General features: G+C 41.4%; 1 protein-coding gene across 3 annotated transcripts in view; it reads left to right on the top strand.

Annotated features, from left to right (window-relative positions):
* LOC129698240 (serine protease 23-like) overlaps nt 1-15,266 on the top strand; it is a 28,619-nt gene extending 13,353 nt beyond the window's left edge. For all 3 annotated transcript variants that reach the window (XM_055637251.1, XM_055637250.1, XM_055637249.1), the window contains one exon: nt 7,592-15,266. In XM_055637251.1, the coding sequence (XP_055493226.1) occupies nt 7,608-8,726 (1,119 nt within the window). In that variant the 5' untranslated portion in view covers nt 7,592-7,607 and the 3' untranslated portion in view covers nt 8,727-15,266. The remainder of the gene's footprint in view (nt 1-7,591) is intronic.
* The last annotated feature ends 4,754 nt before the right edge of the window (nt 15,267-20,020 follow it).

Here is a 20,020-nt window from a genome sequence, read left to right on the forward strand (position 1 = left end):
AAAACAGAATCTAAAATTAAGAAACCTATCTCTTAATACCAATAGTTAATAATCCATCATTTAAACCATCAATTATAGACAAATCATTTATACAATGGGAAAGAATGGGAATCAAAACGCTCGAAGATCTGTATGAATTGGGAAAATTACTATCATTTCAACAACTACAACTGAAATATAATTTGAAAAATAATCAATATTTTAAATATCTTCAAATTCGTGATTATCTGAAAAAATATACAAAAGACTATCATAATATGCCTACCGACTTACTGGATGAAGCAATGAAGACAAAGGCGGAATCAGCTAATCTAATATCGTACCTATATAACATCATCTTAAACATAGAAATACCCACAACTGATGGAATTAGAAGAGACTGGGAACAAGAATTAGCTATAAAAATTTCAAAAGAGAGCTGGGATAATCACTTACTACAGGTGCATAAATGTTCGATCAACGTACGACATATCTCATCCAATTCAAAACATTACATAGACTATATTATTCAAAAACTAAAATAAATAAACTCTTCCATAATGTCTCACCCATCTGTGATAAATGTCTGTGTCAAGAAGCTACCATAGTGCATTCTTTTGTTTTTTGTACAAAAATCCAAAGATTCTGGTATGAAATATTTGATATCTTTACAAAATTAATCTAGGGTCTACTTTCTTTCTTTACTTCCTTCTCTAACTTCTTTTCTAAGGGGCTTTCCCAACACTCTTTTGCACCTTCACGACTCTTGCGCACTTTCCTTACTTCCTTTACTTCTAGCTTTTTCTTAAAGCTCAAAAAATGAAGCGGTACAAAAAATTTATTAAGACATATGTGTTGTGTATTATTGTAATTTACCGTACTTCTAATAAAAAATAAATAAATAAATAATGTGAATAACAAAATATAACATCAGTCTGAATGATACATGATGAAAACACACCACAAGACATTGTGAGTAAGGTGGTGCAAAAAGTGTAGCGCTATTGTGTACCGTTTTGGCGTAATTTCAGGGTCTCACTCACACGCAGACATCCAAACAAACAAGATGATAGTTTTAGTAATATATAGATATTCTTAAGCTTTCCTTATGTTTACCTATCGCAAGACCAACCAGTTATCAATGTTAAATTGAATATTTGGGTCGGAGCTTCAATGTAATGGGATGCAGCATCTCTGGAGAGGAATGGGTGATGTTTCGGGTCAGGAGGAGGGTCAGAAGGAGGGTCTCGACTCAAAGCGTCACCTATTCATTTTCTCCTGAGATACTCCCTGACCCGCTGAGTTACTCCAGCATTTTGTCTATCTCGGGGTAGAGTGCTTGATTTAACAAGTGACAGTCACTTGGACTATGTAACCTGCTCGTGGAAACTGAGAGTGATTAGAACCTTGCTCCTGCGGGTGATTGTCACTCTAAATGAAGAAAGTTGATTTTCGTGCTACTGAAGTGTTCTCTGAGGAATTCTTTTTGGTATAGAGCACTTCTTCCCAGTTTTACATTTTCTGGGATCAAAACAGGGAGTTTATGAAAGAACTTCATGCTAACCCAAAATAGATTTGTTGCATTATACAGTACTACTATCTATGGGAAGTACTACTACTATCTATCTATATGGGTTGTGTGGAGAAAACATGAGTGCAGCAGAATGGTGCCAGGTTTTAAAATATTGTCATCTCTTCAAAATGGATGCTAGGTAGGTGGAATTCATCATCTCCATATTTTGTTATCTTCAGTTGTTAGGTTACGAAGTGTACTTTTATCATTTTTGCATTGGTTTGGGTTATTTCGCTAACAAAATGAGAAGTAATTTGATTTTATTGCAATTACAATATTGATTTTTTTAAAAGATTTAATTCAATTTGAATTACTCAATCCAACTAATCTGCCTCAGTGCATTTCTTTCCCAATCTCTCAAATGTCTCAAGTGGTGAGTTGTAGAGGCATACAGAGTAGGAAACAGGCCATTCAACCCACCAAGTCTAAGCCATCAAGTACCATACAGAGTAATCAGGGCTCTCGCTTAACTTTTTTTCCCTGTTGCCAGCCGGGCAACCTTGGCAGCTTTTTAGGTTGCCAAATGACAGTTCAGGTGGTCATTTAAGATGGCTTGCATGACGCGTGTGATAATGTGCTCGGATGAAGTGAGTAGTTACCAGTCGGAATTATGCTCAATGAAGCATTCACATATTATTTCTGCTTCAAATAAAGTCACAAACTAAACATATTCACCAATCAAGACATGATATATCCCACAATGACATGCAGCAAAATTATAATACAGTATCTCAACTCTTTTTACACATTGCAATTAATGCAATTTATATTAGTTCTTTCCATTTCCAAACTAAAATGTGGTTGGATTATTCAGCGTATGATCAACCTGTGTCAATAAATCCTGGACCATGGTAACATATATGCTTAACCATGCACACTACAGATTGATGCAAGCATGTTTTCTGTGAAGGACTGAAAATTACCATGACATGGCCATAGCATGGGTCGTTATTGCTATTGGTACAGAAACACTCTCGCTTCCCACATAATTTATCCACAACAAAATATACAGATTGAAAGGAAATTTCTATAGGCATTTTATGATAATAGCTGTTAAAACCGACTATACCCATCTGACAGGTTAAACATTACACTAACTGACGAGAGATGGCCAAAGGACATAACTGCAGCAAATGTTCTTTTGGTAATATATTTGAAGGTCTTAAAACGCCACATTACCAGATATTCAGATTAGATGTACGTGTTGTGAACAGCAATGAAGTTGCCCAGTTTGTAAGCACCAGATTTAAATAAAATTATTGATAAACGCTTTTTCCATCATTCCCACTTCAGAATTAACGTTAAAATTTCAACTGAAATATCTCCTGACCAAATTTATGATGTATATGACTGACTGTGGAAGTAAAACCTGGATAAATCCAACGTATAATTGAGAATATTGCTCATTAATTAACTACAGTACTGATACTCCATATTAAGAGCATTGATTTGCCGTTAAAATGAATTCCGTAATAACCTGTCAATGGCAGCAGTGACAATCGAACACTGCGGTTTTAATGTTTCACGTGTCCACAATATAATTAATCCATCTTTATGGACTAAAACAAACATTTCCAGCACAATAGGGTCAGGGAGGGGTGTGTGTGTGAATCAATGCGGGGTGCATAGATGGCGGGGGTGGGGGGTTAGAAGGCAGCCGGTGCAGAATGGATGGATTGAGGCAGGTGAATCAGTACGTGTTGGTTGGCCTAGGTAAAATTGTGAGGGGAGAGCATGGGGGATGTCAGTGGTGTTGAATGGGGGGGGGGGGGGGGGGGGTTCAGTAGGGGATGGATGGGGGTAGACAAAAGTGCTGGAGAAACTCAGCGGGTGAGACAGCATCTATGAAGCGAAGGAAATAGGCAATGTTTCGGGTCGAGACCCTTCTTCAGACTGTTCCCCCCATTCTTCTTGAATGGGAGAATCGGTACAGGATGGATGGGGGGGGGGGGGGGATCAGCACAGGATGAATGGGAGGAGGTGGGTCAGTACAGTGTGGATCAGAAGGTCTGTGCAGGATGAATGGGGGAATCACTACAGGATGAATGGGGGGTTCAGTGCAGGATGGATGGCGGGTGGGTCACTACGGGATGAATGTGTGGATTAGTACAGGATGGATGGGGGATCAGTGCAGGATGGATGGAGGAGAAGTGCAGGATGGATGGGAAGGGGGGTAAGTACAAGATGAATTGGGGGGTCAGTGTAGGATGGATGGGGGGTGGCAGGAGAATCAATGCGAGGTGGATAGGGTGATCAGCGCAGGATGAATAGATAGGGGGGGTAGATGGGGAGGGGAGCACAGGGGATGTCAGTGAGGACTGAATAGAGGCAGGAATGGGGATCAGTGCAGGATGGAGCGGAGGGGTCCCAGGATAAGGGGGGGGGAGGTGGAGGGGACGTACAAGAGAGAGAGAGAGAGAGAGAGAGAGGGGGTGAGGTGGGGAGGAAGGAAAGTCAGTGCTCCTCGGACAACATCGCCCGCTGCTTTGGCAGTTGGGATTTCCTCGCCACCGCCTCCCTCCTCCGCCAGCCAACAGCAAGTTGCGGGGCCGAGCGGTGCAGCTCAAAGATCCTATAGCTATAGGATCTATGGTGCAGCTGCTTCAGAACGGTCGGAGCGAATGACAGGTCCCGCACAGCGGCAGCTACAGCGACTCTATCTCCTCCTCTTTGATAGAGGACGCTGCTTGCAAATCCGCTAACGGCGCTTTCAAAACAAACCCTCCAGCACGCCGAGGCAGGAAGGATGGAGGGAGGGGAGGCCTCGGCGTGCGGGAGGGTTTGTTTTGAATGCGTCGTTAACGGGTTTGCAAGCAGCGGCCCTTAACAGGGTGGGTAGCGGGAGGAGGAGGAGGTGGAGCCGCTGTCGCGGCCGCTGCTGCGGTTCGGCCCGTCATTCGCTCCGACCGTTCGTTACCCCGCACCTAGTATCTTTGCCCTGCACGACAGCCATCGCCGACACGAAACGTCATGTTCCTTTTCTGCAGGGATGCTGCCTGACCCGCGGAGTTACTCCAGTTTTTTGTGTCTATCTTCGGTACAAACCAAGTTGCCAAGCCAGGCAAAATGACTCGCCATTTAGGTTGCCCGGCGGCACTTTGGGTGGTCAGTGGCACCCAGGCAACCGCTAATTTCGAGCCCTGTATCATGATGCTGTGGAGGTCTTCCTTGGCCTGCCAGTCCCTTTGCGATTAGTAAAATCACCAGTGCTCTGTTCTTCTTAATGATATTCCAAACAGTTGATTTTGGTAAGCCTAAGGTTTGGCTGATGTCTCTAACAGTTTTATTCATGTTTTAATACAATACAATACAATCGGCTTTATTCATCACATTGCACATAAAGTGCAAGTAAAATGAATTTGCCAGCAGCTGTACAATGATAAAGAACACACAAAAACACACAAAAGATTTAACACAAACATCCACCACAGCATTCATCACTGTGGTGGAAGGCACAATATTTGGCCAGTCCTCCTCCATTTTCCCCCGTGGTCGGGACCTCAACCCTCCAGAGCCGTCGCTGCGGGCGTCCAGATGTACAGACAGGTGAAAGTCCAGGTAAATCCAGAATCGGCTCTTCCCCACCGGAGACCGCGGCTTCTGGTTGGTGTTGGCTGCAGGCCGGCGGTCGAGGATTAAAAGTCTCCGCCGCGCCGCAGCCAGAAGCACCGCAGACCGCAGAGGTCGCGGTCGAAGCTCCCCTCCAGGGGTGATGGTAAGTCCACGCCGGGCCCGCGGTAGAAGTAGGCCGTGGGCCGACAGTCAGAGCTTTTTCTCCTCCCAGGTCCCCACGAGGGATCCCAGGCTGCGGACGCCGTGCCAGCTGGAGCTCTGCAGACCAGTCTGCCGCGGGCCAGCGAACGGAGTGCTCCCCTCCGGCGAGCGCCCGCTCCCTGCCGAGAGTCCACGCTGTGCCTGTGTCTCTGGGAGGAGTGACCAAACGGTTCCCCCTTACCCCCCCCCCCCACAACCCCCACACTGAAGCCCCGGTTGACACGTCTGCAGGCCCCAAATAATGCCTTTGCCTGATCCTCATGAGCATGTTCAGGAGCAAAGGGGAGGCGACCTGGAAACAAAGTTGTCTCTCCAACATTATGGTGCCCTGAAATGGAGGACGTACCAAAACAGCTTCTTTCTACATGGTGAAACAAAAATGTACAAAAATGGCCTTTATTAAAATCTGACAATGTGCACTTTAACCACATGTGATGTTTTCTATTATAAATCTCAAATTGTGGAGTACAGAGGCAAATAAATAGATGATGGGTCTTTGTCCCAAACATTTTTTTTATTTTTATTTTTGTCTTGTTAAATGTATGTCTTTGAGTTAGTTTTTTATTATTTTTTTTAGATGTGTATATGTGGGGGGTGGTGGGGGGGGGGGGGGCTGTGGGGGAAACCGTTTAAATCTCTTCCCTGTGCGGGGACCCGACTATTCCCTGTCGGGTCTCGGATGTCGTTGGGCCTAACATCGTGGAGCCGGCGGCGACCTCCGGCCGGGACTAACCTGAGGGCTCCAGTTGCAGAGCCTGCGGAACTGACATCGCGGAGCTGGCCAACTTCGGAGCGGGAAGAGCTGTGGTGGCGCGCGGCTGCGACCCGACTTTTGGAGTTCGGAGGCACCGGCCGCAGACCCGGTGGACGGGAACATCGGGAGCTCGCAGGTCCCTGGTGGGAGACCGCTTTTCCAAGCTCCGCAACGGCGACTTCTCCCGCTGGAATCGCGGGTTTAAGGACATGGAGCCGGGGCCTAACATCGCCCGGCGTGGCTTAAACGGCCTCAGGACTTACCATCGCCCGCCGGGGGCTTTAACATCGGAGCCCCAGTTCGCCTCGACACTGCAGTTGGACTGCTGGACCACGGGAGAAGGAACAAAGGGAAGAGATAAAGACTTTGCCTTCCATCACAGTGAGGAGATGTTGGAGACTCACTGTGATGGATGTTTATGTAAACTGTGTTAAGTGTGGGTCTTGGATTGTTTTGTAATGTAAAAAACTGTAGAAATGAAATTTTGTTCAAACCTAGGTTTGAATGACAATAAATAGCATTCTATTCTATTATGGAGGGCACTCTATTTTTAGTACTTTGTCTTTAAGATTTTTAGCATTTACAATATTTGTTTACTTATAATTAAGTTTTTCTTCCAATGCCCTGGCCATTAAGTTCTTTCCAATACAGATTTTTAACCCTTTTGGATTTGTAGACTATTTTCAATGTTCATGTAAATTGATTTCTACATTCTAAAAACTGACAAGGGACCATTAGTTCTTTCCAGATGGTGAGAGAGACAGCATCCCTTTTGTTTATATTTTATTAAAGTATCAAATGTCTGAAACACCCATCTCAAATTTGGCTAAAACTAAATGCTCAGAATCTGTGCGTCATAAAACTGGAAAACAAAGGTTGCTTAATGGATTGTGCAAGATGTGACCAATGACAGCAGTTTAATCTACTATATTGCTGTGAATTGTTTCCCTTTCAATTTCTCGCTCCACATGAGGGAAGCAATATGAGTTGAATGGCCATTTACCTTAGGGAAAAATACATTGCAAGGAACTTGCATGTGGAATTTAATTTAAAATCAGATCGGGTTAAATTAAGAGTAATTGCTGTTGGTTTTCTGCCTTGCTGATTTTGTAGGCACTTATGGGACTGGACAGTTGGTGTAAGTTAAATAAAAATTGGACCATGGAACTGTTCCAGAATTGTTTCTGCATTCCATTTATTTTTAATATGTTCATAAAATGTTTGGCACTTAACAGCTCAATTTGATGACCTTGTTTTTCGACCCATTATGGCAACAACTTGACATAAGAACTTTAAACATGAGCCATTCAAGTATATTTTTCCCAGCTGAGGTTTGTTAATGTTAAGGTTACTGATGGGCAATTTCTCAGTGAAAGAAATTGACGTAACATTTGGAGTCGGTCAGTAGAATGCTGGAGCTACCTATTTAATATTTCTTGAGTGCTGTTATGTTAAACTGTGCGAATATGGAGTTCAAGAATGTCACTAACAAAAGTCTGTTTTTTCAACAGTTCATCACAAATCAGCATGGTGGCTTTGCCAACTCTTTTCATTTTGCTTTGTTGCGTTAAGTATGTGATAATGCACAAGAATGAATGGCAGAAGACCTATGTACCTGTGGTTTATCCGAAGGCAACTTTCCAACTGCACAATGCACATTTTGAGGGCAAAACCAACCTGAAAGTCACCTCACCATGTGGATTAGACTGTCACAAAAGAGCACCTCTGCCAACCTATGAAAAACTGAAAGAATATTTGTCTTATGAAACTTTGTTCTTAAATGGAAGCAGAACTCTCACGGATGTGGACATCTATGGTTTCATTGATGCTGATTTGGGAAATGAACGAAACCGCAGAAATGGTGCAAGAACGAAAAGACAGATCTTTGGTTTGGATAGTCGATTTAGCCTTATGGCGAGAAAATTCCTGTTCCTTTATCCTTTTTCAACTTCGGTGAAAATCTCCACGGGTTGCTCTGGGACTTTAGTATCTGAGAAGCACGTTCTAACTGCGGCCCATTGTATTCACGATGGCAAGAATTACGTGAAGGGTGCACGCAGGATGAAAGTTGGATTTTTTAAACCGGAACAGAGAGAGATGGGGAGAGCTGTAAATCAAATCAACTCTATTCTTCCAGAAAAAGCTATATTCCATTGGATAAGAGTGAAGCGGTCACGCATTCCAAAGGGATGGATCAAAGGTGCAGCAAACGATATTGGCATGGATTATGACTATGCAATTCTGGAATTGAAAAGGCCTCATAAGAAACCCTTCATGAAAATTGGAGTGACTCCTCATCGGGAGAGGTTGCCTGGAAGCCGGATTCACTTTTCTGGTTTTGACAATGATCGTCCTGGAGATCTTGTTTATCGTTTCTGCTTGGTCAAAGATGAAACGTATGACCTTCTGTATCAGCAATGTGATGCTCAGCCAGGTGCCAGTGGTTCAGGTGTTTACATCCGAATGTGGAATAGGCAAATTCGGAAATGGGAGCGAAAAGTGGTTGGAATATTTTCGGGTCACCAGTGGGTGGATAAGAATGGTATTCAACAAGATTACAATGTAGCTGTTCGGATTACTCCTCTGAAATACGCACACATTTGTTACTGGATTAAAGGAAATTATGTTGACTGTAGGGATGGATGAGATATTAGTTTTTGTTCTGCTTTTGCAACTGTGTGCTTTGCAAGCTAGTGTACATTTGTACCACAAATATTCAATTCCAGAATCTAATTTACCGTGGGCACAATTATTCTGGCAAACCAAATGACAAAAAATTATTAAAGTGGTGATCAATAAGAATAGCGGGAGGGAGACAAAGCTTAATAATGCTTGTAACTTCAGACTACTGATTGCTTCTGCAGGCTATTTTTAAAAATGCATTCAGTACCTTATTTCATAATTCCTTGTCGCTACCTTCCATGAAGTTCAAATTATTTGACTAAAGTTACTTAAAGCATCAAATGTCTTTTGAAACATACTTTAATTGAATTTTAAAAGTTTGGACGAACTTGCTTCATGTCTCTGCATTTATAATGGAGGGAAAACATATCTTATTAGACTAGTTTATTTTTCCCATAAAATGTGGGAGGTATGGTTTAAAAGCACCAAGGCTGTTTACAGATTTTGAAATCATGTTGTCATACTCTTGGTCTGCAGTGGATCGTAATCCCAAGACAATCTATAAATTACAATTACATGATGTAGTGTAAATGTGTAACTTTTTTAGAGATGTCTTTAACTCTAATAGCCCTTAACTTTAATAGGTCTTCAAAATTGCACATCTTGTACTTGCACAAATGAGACTGCAAATATTAATCGGATTCATAATATAATATAATTAGCAATGATGCCACATGGTTGCCTTTGAATCCAACTTGAGGGAGGGGGGAGCACCTGCAGCACATCCTGTCGTTCAAGTGTACATGAAAGATAATGTTGAACCTATCATATAAAGTATCAATCAAATGATCTATTTTGCCCTAGATTGTATCAAGCAATTTGATATTGCATGCAGATGGGTACATCCTACAGATTCTCAGTTGATGCAAGACCACTTCACATTCTTTGTGCCGTTTTCTCTCTCTATCTTATTTAAAATATACCCAATCACCTGTCCATTTCAAGCAAAATAAAACTGCTGGAGAAACCCAGCTGGTCAAACAGCATCTGTGGAGGAGAATAGACAGACGATGTTTTGGGTCAGTGCCCCTGATGAAGTAGAAAGAGGTGGGGGAAATGATGGGGCAAGAACTTACAACTGGGTCCAGGAAAGGAGGAATTTACTGGCAGATGCGTTTGGTGGGATAGAGAAGCATGGAAATGGTAACCAAGGCTGGAGGTGATGTGGAGAGAAGGGATGGAATCGGATATGAAAGGAAGGTGGGAATTGCAATGCAAAATCAGAAAGAGGGAGGGTGGGTAGAAGCGATGGAGGGAGAAGAAAAATGGGCGACCTGGAGTAGGGAACAGTGGATAATGATCGGGTGGAGAAGGGAAAAGGAAGTGTGAATAGACTAGGGGAATGGAATTAACAGTGTGCATGGGGGTAGGGGTGCAGTGAAACTGGGTGGATGAGAAAGGTTTTACCTGAAATTAGATAATTCAATGTACGTGCTGTTCAGTTGCAGGCTACAATATGAGGTGCTGTTCTCTAGTTTGCACGTGATCTCTGGCAGTTTCATTCACCCTGTCTCATTTTAGGTCGGGATCCTTTCCGACTCTTTCAGGAGAAGCGGGGAGTGCGGGGCGGGGGAACTTTCAGGTTGTGTGTTTTATGCCCCTGTCCAACTTAGAAAACCTGAACGGAAACCTCTGGAGACTTTGCACCCCACCCAAGGTTTCCGTGCGGTTCCCGGAGGTGTTTGTCAGTCTCCCTACCTGCTTCCACTACCTGCAACCTCCGGCAACCACCTGCAACCTCCGGGAACCGCAGGGAAACCTTGGGTGGGGCGCAAAGTCTCCAGAGGTTTCCGTTCAGGTTTCCTAAGTGGGACAGGGGCATAAGGAGATGGTTGGCAACTGGGCCCTGGCAGACACAATGCAAGTGCTTGGTGAAGCAATCGCTTAGTCTACACATGGTCACTCTGTTTTTAGGGGAGACCACATGGGGTGTTGTCAAATGCAATAGATCATTTTGGAGGAGACCAAATGCCTTCAACTCTCCATTTTAGTTATGTCGTTGGGGCACAACCAGTGTCAAAACATTTCCTTTGTTTCAAATTATTTTGGCAAGTAATATAATGTCATTGCCATAATAGTTGATGGATTTTCTTATTACTTAACTGCTGTGCTATACATTGTTTAGTTTAGAGACACGGCATGGAAATGAGCCCTTTGGCAACCAAGTCTGCAAGAAGCAGCATTTCCCATTAACTACACTATCCTACACTAGGGATAATTTATCATCTTTACCAAAGCAAATTAACTTACAAACCTGTACGTCTTTGGAGTGTGGGAGGAAACTGGAACACCCAAGGGAAACCCATGCTGTCACATGGAGAATGTACAAACACCATACAGATAGCACTCATAGTCAGGTTTGAACACGGGTCTGTGGCGCTGTGAGGCAGCAACACTACCGCTGTGCCACTGTGCTGCCCTTGTCATGGTGGTATCAATTTTAAGGTAACCTATACCATTCATCACCATCGGACACAGTAAAGTAAAAATTTGCTTTTCTGTTTCTGTTGAATGACCAATGGGCTGCTCCATTAGGAAGAATAACTGAGTTTGGATTTAGATGATGTTTAAATGATAGAACCTTTCAGTTTTTCTAATTTGTTGTTCTTCCTGTACCGTTTGGTGACAATGTAGAGCTGGTCGTTCACACTCTGACATTTTAACTGCTAATGGAGAAAAGCCGTGTAAAGTTGGTTATACAAATGTATTGAGTTTTCTTGAGTAGAGGAATTGGAATACAACCTGGCTACTGAAGGAGAGCCGCTCTCCCTGAAACTGACACTAAAACCAAGTATTGGTGATGAGCAGCTGCATTGTAATTGCAATATTTTTGGCTGCCTAGTGACCTTAATCTGAATTTGCATTTAATGTTATGAAAGCACATCTATGATTTAGACTTTAGAGATACAGCGTAGAAACAGGCCCCTCAGCTCACTGAGTCCGCACCAACCTGTGATCACCCCGTACACAAGCTCTATCCTACACAATAGGGGCAATTTACAATAGTTCCAAAGCCAACTGACCTACAAACGTGCACGTCTTTGGAGTATGGGAAGAAATCAGAGCACCCAGAGAAGACGCACGCGGTCACAGGGAGAACCTACAAACTCCATACAGATCAAACCGGGGTCTCTGGTGCTGTAAGGCAGCAACTCTGGCGTTGCGCCACTGTACGGCCTTTTTATTTGTTAGATGTGATGGGCATGCCAATGTAAAGTTATTTGACACATCTCAATGCTGCAAAAACAGGCATTTAAAGAAAATAAATATTTAAATTGCAGATTTTGTAAATCTGAAATCAAACTAATGTTGAAAATTCTTGGCAAACCAGGCTCTATTTGCGAAAGAGAAACTATCAATATTTCAGATCCGGAAACCTTCATCAGAACTGAATGTTTTTATTTTTATCTCCCATAGGCAAATATTGACTTGATGAAAACTATGAATAACTGATTAGTATGTCTAAGTTAAACAAAATGATTGAAAGAGCACCATTGATTATTAATTGTATGATTTACCATTTGATGAATGGAGAGTAATTGTATCTTGAGCATCATAGCTTATTTTCAAAATCTTTGCTGTTGGCTGTGGTACTATTAATAATTGTTTTTCACGAATGCTGCCTGATACAAAACATCTATCACTTTTTACACTATCCCTTATCTACATTTTGTTCCCCTACATCTACCTCACATGCCCAGTGAATACATAAGACAAAGGAATTCATGTCTACCGCTCTGTACTGTGGTTTGCTATAAAATATGGGAATAGTTCCTTTTTATCATATATGTACTATGCTAAACATTCCCCAGTCTGTGGAATGGTTGCTAGACAGTATCCACTTAATGGGTTCAATTAAGGTCACGTTACAGCTGATCACTGAGACTGGTATCATCCAGTTTCAACCAGGTTTCAGTGATGCCCCTCACACAGGCTTGGGTATCATCTTGCACCTTGGGCTCATGTGCTTTAACCCACTGTCCCTTTACTTTTTCTCTCTTGACTTCAACTTGGCCAATCGTCATGATCAATATCAATTTATACCATTTCTTTGGGCTGATCAGGCTTTTGGGAGAGTCTCTATATATGTCCAATTCACCCCAATTTAGAGATCCACCAGAGCATAGTATATGGCTTGTACGTGTTCCCCTTTGTTGTTTCAATCCTCAAGTTTATATCAATTACAACTTTTTTTGTTAATTCCCTATTAATAGCAAATGATTCTAATCTATTAGTACCTATACAATTGTATGTATAGCAACAAAATGTGAACCATCGGAGCTGTGAATCCCATTAACTGGACTACCACAAAAATATGGGATATAATTCTAACCCATGGATGGATGGTAACATTTAATCCCCAATTCTAAGCTTTCTCTAATAGTCTTTTTACATAATATCTCTTCTGCATGAATATGTTTGTTGCCCACTTTCCATTTATGGATTATATCTTTGCCACCTTTTTATCACTGCTCTCCAAGGAGTATGCAATGGTGGAATAGGTGGTTTTGCAGTTACAAACAGCTTTAAAATCACATTGCTATCACACTCTGATTGTCACAGTACCCTCTATCATTTATTTATTTGCCTCTGTACTCCAAAGTTTGAGATTTGTAATCGGAAAAAATCACGTGGTTAAAGTGCACATTGTCAGATTTTAATAACGGCCATTTTTTTACATTTTGGTTTCACCATGTAGAAATCACAGCAGTGTTGAAACAGTCCCTCTATTCCAAGACACCATAATGTTTGGGACACAGCAATGTCATGTAAATGAAAGTAATCATGTTTAGTATTTTGTTGCATATGCTTTGCATGCAATGACTACTTGAAGTCTGTGATTCATGGACATCAGTTGCTGGGTGTCTTCTCTGGTGATGCTCTGCCAGCCCTATATTGCAGCCATCTTTAGTTTATGCTTGTTTCGGGGATAATCCCCTTCAGTTTTCTCTTCAGCATACAAAAGGCATGCTCAATTGGGTTCTGATCAGGTGATTGACTTGGCGTCTCAAGAATTTACCTTTTTTTTGCTTTGAAAAACTCCTTTGTTGCTTTAGCAGTATGTTTGGGATCATTGTCTTGCTGTAGAATGAAACGCCGGCCAATGAATTTTGAAGCATTTGTTTGAACTTGAGCAGATAGGATGTGACTATATACTTCAGAATTCATTATGCTACTACCATCAGCAGCTGTATCATCAATGAAAATAAGTGAACCAGTACCTTCAGCAGCCATACATGCCCAGGCCATAACACCCCCACCACCGTGTTTCACTGATGAGGTCGTACGCATTGGATCTTGGGCAGTTCCTTCGCTCCTCCATACTTTGCTCTTGCCATCACTCTGATATGTTAATCTTCGTCTCATCTGTCCACAAGAACTTTTTCCAGAACTGCGGTTGCTCTTTTAAGTAGTTCTTGGCAAACTGTAACCTGGCCATCCTATTTTTCCGGCTAACCATTGATTTGCATCTTGCAGTGTAGCCTCTGTATTTCTGTTCATGAAGTCTTCTGCGGACAGTGATCATTGACAAATCCACACCTAACTCCTGAAGAATGTTTCTGATCTGTCGGACAGGTAAACTCACCAGTGCTGTCTTTCTTCTAAATATTTCCAGTTGATTTGGGTAAGCCTAAGGTTTGGCTGATGTCTCTAACAGTTCTATTCTTGTTTCTCAATCTTATAATGGATTATTTGACTTTCATTGGCACAACTTTGGTCCTTATGTTGATAAACAGCAATAAAAGTTTCCAAAGGTGATGGAAAGACTGGAGGAAAGACTAGGTGCTGAGTGCTCTCTTATACCTGCATTAAGGAGGCAATTAAACACACCTGAGCAATTACAAAAACCTGTGTAGCCATGTGTTCCAAACTTTATGGTGCCCTGAAATGGGGGGATTATGTATAAACACCGTTGTAATTTCTACATGGTGAAACCAGAATGTGTAAAAATGGCCTTTATTAAAATCTGACAGTACACTTTAACCACAAGTTGCAGTTACTGATGATAAATAACATGGGATGACATGGCCACAAAGTGGAGGCATAGGCGAGTAACAACATTTGAATAAGATTGCAATACATATTAAAATATATGAGTCAATGTCAAATTCAAGCACTTATTTCAATCCTTGCTATATCTTTTGCACTGCACATACTGACCATTGAGAAATGTCTGCAGCTTTAGTTTATTCAACAGAAGATGAACATTGAGAATTTTAGAACTTACTTTATATTTTTTTCTAATCCTGGAGGGATGAACTCTGATAGCATGGAAATATCAATTTTCGTTAATACTGAAGTATGTAAACTTACCACAGATAATTTTGTTGATTTTGACAAAACGTCTACAATAAGCAATTATATTGTACACAATTACCACATGTACTGCTGCTCCAATTGTTTTCAATATCTGGCCAATGAGCCATGGGCTCTGAATGTGGACAATTTCTAACGTAATGTATGTCAATATTTTAATCAATAAAAGTGAATAGTTCAATTTCATTTGTATCTGTTGCAATTCCTTATAACTGGACTTTTAGATGTTTTTGTGATATGAATGGTCTTGACAGCCTTGCCCACACATGGAGAATGGTAACAGAAGTTGGGCCTGATTGCTACTCCACACATCTCCATGCCCCCTGCACCTCTCACCCACCCAAACCCAAAGATCCTACAGCAAGCAAGATGGATCACTCGACGAAAAAGACGTGGCACGGCCATGGGGAGATTCATGGGTAATTTCTGGCCCCATTTCCGTAACCGGCTTCCGTCTCCGCACCAAAGATCCCATAGAATACTAGTGCGGAGACGGAAGCCGGTTACGGAAACATCCTCGTAAAAATAAAAGTTATTTTGGGAAAATCTTCTCATTTTCAGAATTATAATTTATTAACACAAACTGTTCCCCCTCAATGCTGATTACACTGCGAGTCAGGTCGGGTTACTGAAATGGATGAAAAAAAGGCTCACATTCAGCTCCGTTGCCTACTCCACGTCAGCCCATGGCATTTAAAAGGAGTGGTCTATCTTGCTTGCTCTAAGATATTTGCCCAAACCTACTTCCACACATTTCCATTAACTGCACTTACTTTTGCAGCCTTGTTTGGTATAATCTTCCTGTTGTTCAGAGCAGTCTCTCAAGGTGGTGCAGACCATGAGAAATGATTAATCATCAGGTGGTGGATTCTAAGACCGTGCCCCCAATGTCTTGGCATTCTTTTTGCTAGATTATAGCATTAAAAATCTTTCAAGCAACTTTTCAAAGTCTTTGATCAAATACATTTAAAAAAATGGCTCAAATAGATTTGTTAATGAAAAATAATCCATTAAAAAATTAAAATATTTTCTTAAATACCGTTGGTAGAAAATTATTTAAACATTAAATTAGAGAAAATAGTAAAACATGACACTGAGCTTATCTCTCTAATAAATGTGACCCATTCCAGTGAGTAGAGTTGTGTTACTTTGCTAGCAAAGCTTTGCATAAGGAGACTGTTCTGTTCTGCAACTGGACTCCATGATGCATTTTGCAGCAAGGACGGGGTCTGATGGACGGAACTTGTATGACAATTAGTAATGTGCTGAACTCGGTACTACAGTTAACTTGCTGTTCTCTCTGCTACCTTTTGGCTGAATATTATTATGGTCCAGCTACAAAAGTGTACATTACATGTGGGATCAGAAATGTATGGCTAAAGGGAAGTCAGTTAATCACCACGAGTGCACATCTTATGTTTGTGCACAAAGCCATATATTCTAATTCAATTTCAAAGTTTTCAATATACTATTAACAATACTATTATCACAAAAAATATTATAAAGTTCTTTGAAATGACGATAAAGCTAAGTTTCATAATCTGTGTTGATTTTATGCAAAGACATTTTAATCACCAAGGAAATATATTCATGTGTTCGGAGCAGAATTAGGCCATTTGGCCCATCAAGCCTACTCTGCCATTCAGTCATGGCTGATCTATCTCTCTCAACCCCATTCTCCTGCCTTCTCCCAATAACATCTGTACTAATCACGAATCTATCAATCTCTGCCTTAAAATATCCCATGACTTTTGACTTTAAGGCATGCTGAAATAATGTTAAGGGGCATAACCAAGCATTTGGTCAGAGATGATAAATGGGATTTTTAAGTGATATTTGAGGCTGATGGCTATAGGGATTGAATTTTGGAGTGTGGACATAGAGGGCTAAAGTTATCTTCTAATAATCAAAGAATGACACTGATCCTTTATTTTGTTTTGATTGTTGACTTTCTCCCAAATTTTGTCATTTGTAACCAGCTTAGAGTAACTGGATAACCATATTAGTTGTAAAATAGAGTTGGCAATCGATCAATCTGTGAAGCCATTTTTACAGAATCAAAACAGCTTTTACCTTTTAAGAATTGTATACTAAAAAATATTCTAAATGTGCCTTATACTAGAAAATATTCTAAATGTGCCTTATTCTTGGCTCCCGACTTTCTTTCATCCTTTTGTCTGTGAAGACTTCTGGAACCCTTCTCACCCAAGAATGAAAATCCTCAATTTCACTAATGACATCCATATCTTGTACGTTACTAAACGTGTGCAGGCTGGTCTCTGAAACACTTGTCAGGAATCTGGACCCGATTATAGAGACATTTCCTAATCCCCCCAAAAGAATTGTACTGGTAACATCTGGACCTTTTTAAGCATTGTTTTTTCAGCTGTAAAATCAAATTTTGAACATATGCAATACTGCGTGGTGCTGTGAACATGGATGGCAGTGTGTAGAATTTAGCCCTTCCATTAGCTTTACTACATAAATCTGATCTAAACATGAATTGGAATTGACTGCTGGCACTACAACTGAATCTATTTTCTATTTTTCAAACCAGCCAGATTTCACGTGGTAAAAAGAAAACTGCATTAGCAGTGGGAACAGAATGATAGGAAACAATTGACATATAAAACCAAACCTACAATGACATTTACATTGTCTGAAGAAGGGTCTCGACCCGAAACATTGCCTATTTCCTTATCTCCATAAATGCTGTCTCACCCGCTGAGTTTCTCCAGCATTTTTGTCTACCTATGACATTTACAGTGATATACTGTTGAGGCAAAACATGTTATTTCATATTCTAAAGCTCGAATTCATAAAATGAAATGCACCACCCAATGTTTATTTAAAATACCATTTCCACATTCTGACACCAGATTTAAATGCACAATCCCAGCTTGCCATATTGAGTAGACTAATATAAAAAAGTTGTGAGAGCAATATAAGTTGACCAACATTATAAACAGCTTAATCCAATTTTTTTACCCTCCTTTTTACAGTGTGAAGTTGCAAAGTAGGTATGGCTATGGTTTGAACTGTAATATGATCAATTTAAACTAGAATCAAGAAATTGTAGATCTGTTCAAGAGATTGTAGCGGTTGAAATTTGGTGCAAAAACAAACTGCCGCAAGAACTCAGCAGGTCAGGAGCGAGACTCTGTGGAGGCAAAATCAAAGTTCTGGTGCCTTGACCCAGCAGGGGACTAAAAGTGTGAAGGGAGAGAGGAATGAAACAGAAGGCTGGTTGGTGATATGTTGAACCAGATTAGGGAGGGACATGTAACCAGTGGAAGGGGGACCCAAGTGGACAAATGTGTGGGTGATGGGCATATAGAACGGGAAGTGTAAACAAAGGAAGACTAGTCCCAGGTGGACCAGATGCATTGGGGAAAATGCGCAAGAGGTGTCAGTTAGCTAAAATTGGAATATTCATTGTTAATCCCATTGGACTGTAGGCTACCCAAGGATTATTCTACTTTATTTCTTGCAAAGACCCAGGACAGACAGGTCAGTGTGGGAATGGGAAGTGGGGATTGAGGTGATCATTTGGGCAGAGTGTAGGAGCTGTACCAGGCCCCACACCTCCCAGGCCACACTCACATTTCACTACTACCAGATGGTCCGGAAGCCTTGACCACCAGGTTCAAGAACTCTACGTCCATACTTGGCCTACATAGAGGTGGCCACATTGGGAATACTAAATGCACTTGACAAGGTTGGAGGAGGTGCATGTGAATCTTTGCCTCATTGAGTGGCCTCAATTTTAACCATTAATATCCAATTCATCTACACCATCCAACACTGGGATGGCCTGGGGACTTCACTGGCCTTGAACAACAAACCCCCAATACTACCCCCTAAGGCTAAAGCCCCATATATTGACAAATTTGTCCTTTCTGCCCATCTTCTCCAATGGATATGGCTTTGGGAACTGACTTGGGTCCAATGATGTCTTATTGTGAAATATATGGACAAGTCCTTCTTTCTGTCTTTCTCTGACCATTTTCTGGCCTCTATTGCCAGCATAATAATGATTACATTGATTCTCCTTCCCATTTCATCACTTAGCTGCCCGTTTCCATCCTCTCACTTTTGCAAAATCCATATCTCTTCCTTTCTTGATTTCCCTCTTTCCAGCAGAGGAAATAGGTTAACAATCAATATCATTAACATCTCACTGGCTCGTACAACCACCTTGACTACACCTTCACCCACTCTGCTTCATGGAAAGACTCCTATTTCATCTCCCAGGTTCTTTGACTGTACCTCATCTTTTCTGAAAATTAGACTGGATCCCATATCAGTGTTTCTAAGATGTTATCTATTTTCCTTAACCATGGCATTTCCTCTACCATAATTAATAAGGCTTTCAACTGCATTTCCCTCACATTCAGCACTTCTGTTCTCACCCCATCTCCCAACCAGAGGACTGTGTTCACCCATCATCACCTTCTAAACCATCATCCTTTATATTCAACAAATTTTCCTACAGAATTTCTGCCACATTCAATGAGATGTCATCAGACACTTATCATTTTAATCCCCACTCTTCACCTCCCACTCTGACCTCTCTACTTTAAGCCTATTACGCTTTTCCAACAAGAGCACAATGTGAGTTGAAGAAGCAGCATCATATCTTCCACCCAGGCTTGCTGCAGCCCTTGATGCGACCTGATCTGATATATTTCCAGCATTCTCTTATCATTTCCGATTTCCAGCAACTGCTGTGTCCTGCATAATACATTGCCAATGTGGTTTTATTCCAGTTCTACTGTTCCCTATTTACACCTACTCCAGTCAGATCATTTATGGTTAATAAGCCTTTTTCACCCTCTCTCTGAAGGCACCAACAGCATCAATGTCATCTCATGCCCCACACCCTGTCACAGACCTTTCCTGTGCTCTCTCCAGCAATCTCTACACTTTAGAACATTCTT

Source organism: Leucoraja erinacea, chromosome 6, assembly GCF_028641065.1.
Source record: "Leucoraja erinacea ecotype New England chromosome 6, Leri_hhj_1, whole genome shotgun sequence".
NCBI classification, from domain to species: domain Eukaryota; kingdom Metazoa; phylum Chordata; class Chondrichthyes; order Rajiformes; family Rajidae; genus Leucoraja; species Leucoraja erinaceus.